Genomic DNA, 2,761 nt, shown 5'->3' with positions numbered 1-2,761 from the left:
GAATAGTTGTTAGCGATAAAGTAAAGTGGAAAAAGTAATTGAATAATTTAAAGGAAAGAGGAAAGAGATTTAATTATAATTATAGAGAATGGACTTTTTGAATGGGACGGAAGGAGTAATTTATTCCATTATCCTTTATAATTATTTACGAAAATGCGTTTGTGTCGCTGACCAGAATAGCCGCAAATCATTACAGATAGAATTAATGTATCCATGTAGTAATAAATATTGGGGTGTTGAAATATAGCCCAAGAAAGTCAAATCCAGGAAGCTTCTGGATGACATAAGCCCATGCGTAAGCCCACAATCTACCATTTCCTATAAATCAAACATTTTATCACCCAAACCCTAATTTTCTCACTTTGCAGCAACACACAATTCGCCATGGGAAGAAGTAAGTTTCTCCTCCTACGACTGATCTTCTTAAATACTGGGGCTTTCACTACTAGATTAATCGTGTCTATTCTGCAATTTTGCAATATTTGCTCATGATATCTGTGACGGAGATTTGCTTAGGGTTTTGGATTGTGAAATACTATTTGTATCGCTAGTCTGAAAAAAAATGATTGCTTTTGTTGATGAACAGGAGTGATGTTCCTCTATTCTTAGGTTTGAACTGTTTTCCGATTTAGTTTTGAGTGTTCAAAAATTGTAATATATCCTCTGTTTTGGGTTAGCCAATCGTGAATTAATTTTGTTAACTTAGAGCATCACCAATTGGGAGGGTGGGGCGGCGCTGCGCTGCGCTGTTGGTCTGCTCCATTTTTCCGTAGGGGGATGTGGTAGATCTCTTCGATAGGGAAGAAAGGGATTGACGGTGGAGGTTTTTTTTTTATTTGATTTATTTTGATGATATGAATTTTGAATGAGATTTGTTTTTCAAATTTTAGTTGTAAATTTTAATTATTTAGTAGTTCCATTTTTTTATTTTAGGATTTGTATTTTTTTTATGAATTTTAATTACTATGTGATTTCGTTTTTATACTGTTGTGAATATTAGATTTACAATTATTTGAAGTGAAAACAATGAATAGTAGAAATTGATTGGAGATGGATGGGTAGTGAGAACTGTCATTATGTGTAGAGAGATGGCTAGAGCCCTAGGGGTGGGGAGAGGGCATCCATATGTATACCTGCTTCCATGCTTTGCATTTTCCCTTTATAATTACTTGATTTCCGGTCATGAAAGTTTAGTTTGAATTTGTATTACCAAATGTGCTAACCATTTCCCAATTTTATTATAGTCGTATTGATATTTTCCTTTTGTTGGCAATTGCATTTGTGAGTGGATCTCATTTTTTTTATTGATTTTATATGTGATTTTAATGTGCTTGCTTTGTAGGGCCTGCAAGGTGTTACCGCCAAATCAAGAACAAGCCGTACCCAAAATCACGGTTTTGCCGTGGTGTGCCTGATCCGAAGATCAGGATCTATGATGTGGGTATGAAGAGGAAGGGTGTGGATGAATTCCCATTCTGCGTCCACTTGGTCAGTTGGGAGAAGGAGAATGTGTCCAGTGAGGCACTTGAAGCTGCCCGTATTGCCTGCAACAAGTACATGACTAAGTTTGCTGGAAAGGACGCCTTCCACTTGAGGGTCAGGGTGCATCCCTTCCATGTGCTGCGTATCAACAAGATGTTGTCGTGCGCTGGAGCTGATAGGCTCCAAACTGGTATGAGGGGTGCTTTTGGCAAGCCTCAGGGTGTGTGTGCTCGTGTGGCCATTGGGCAGGTTCTCCTTTCCGTCCGCTGCAAGGATAACAACAGCCAACACGCCCAAGAGGCGCTGCGTCGTGCTAAGTTCAAGTTCCCAGGTCGTCAGAAGATCATTGTCAGCAGGAAGTGGTATAACTCTTATTGCCTTTTTTAAACTCATCCTTATATGCATAATTTAATGCTTTTGCATACCTGATCATCTCTTGGAAGCCTTTTCTCTAATGTGCCTATGGTTTGCTTGAATAATTTCAGGGGCTTCACTAAATTCAACCGTAGTGATTACGTGAGGTGGAAATCAGAGAACAGAATTCAACCTGATGGTGTCAATGCTAAGGTTTGTCTTTTTGAAATTGCAACTCTTTTTTAAATGTTCATGAGCATATTTTGGTTTACTCATTTTGGGAATCTCTTTGCAGTTGTTGGGTTGTCATGGGATATTGGCTAACCGTCAACCAGGAAGGGCGTTTTTAACTGCTGTTTGAAATATTGTGTTGGGCATGAGACCTAGCCATTGTGCCGACTTTCTTGTGTCTAGACTTCTCTTTTCATGTATCTTTCTTGATTAGTCGTTTTGGAACTATTATCAGATCAATATTTTGTTATCACTCTATGAAGAGAAGAATTGTGTTTTTAGTTTCTGTAATTGTTTTGATGGTATGTGTAGTTATGGCGAAGCATTACACTGTTTGAGCCCACTAATAAGTGTTTGGTTACATGCATCAGACCAGGCTAAAATTCTTGGCTAGAAAATTTGAAAAACAAATACAAACACCTTGTTAGCTCAACCCCCCACCTCTTGGCTGGTATAGGGAGTGACTGAAAGTTTATTTTTCCTTCAAACAATTTCTAGCATTTATGAAGGAAGCCTAGGCGTCGGCGGACGGAAGAAGAAACAGACCAAGATGAGATTTGACAACATTTTATCTAAAACATAGACTATAATTTGTTGAAACTTTTGTCGTACATTGTCATTTTTCAATTATCTCAATTTAAATAATATGTCTATCTGAGTTGTTGGTGTTGTGACATATCTGAAATGGAGCTGA

The 2,761-nt window shown here is 38.0% G+C and overlaps 1 protein-coding gene across 1 annotated transcript; it reads left to right on the top strand.

The window, feature by feature from the left end:
• Positions 1-248: 248 nt before the first annotated feature.
• LOC121791435 (60S ribosomal protein L10) lies at positions 249-2,358 on the top strand. Its single transcript, XM_042189392.1, has 4 exons — positions 249-394; positions 1,343-1,844; positions 1,968-2,049; positions 2,132-2,358. Exons 1-4 carry the CDS (start codon positions 385-387, stop codon positions 2,195-2,197), a joined length of 660 nt encoding a protein of 219 aa, XP_042045326.1. The 5' UTR covers positions 249-384; the 3' UTR covers positions 2,198-2,358.
• The last annotated feature ends 403 nt before the right edge of the window (positions 2,359-2,761 follow it).

Source organism: Salvia splendens, chromosome 2 (assembly GCF_004379255.2).
Source record: "Salvia splendens isolate huo1 chromosome 2, SspV2, whole genome shotgun sequence".
Classification (NCBI taxonomy): Eukaryota; Viridiplantae; Streptophyta; class Magnoliopsida; order Lamiales; family Lamiaceae; genus Salvia; species Salvia splendens.
The sequence above is the reverse complement of the archived record's forward strand: the minus strand, read 5'-3'. Positions and strand labels throughout refer to the sequence as shown.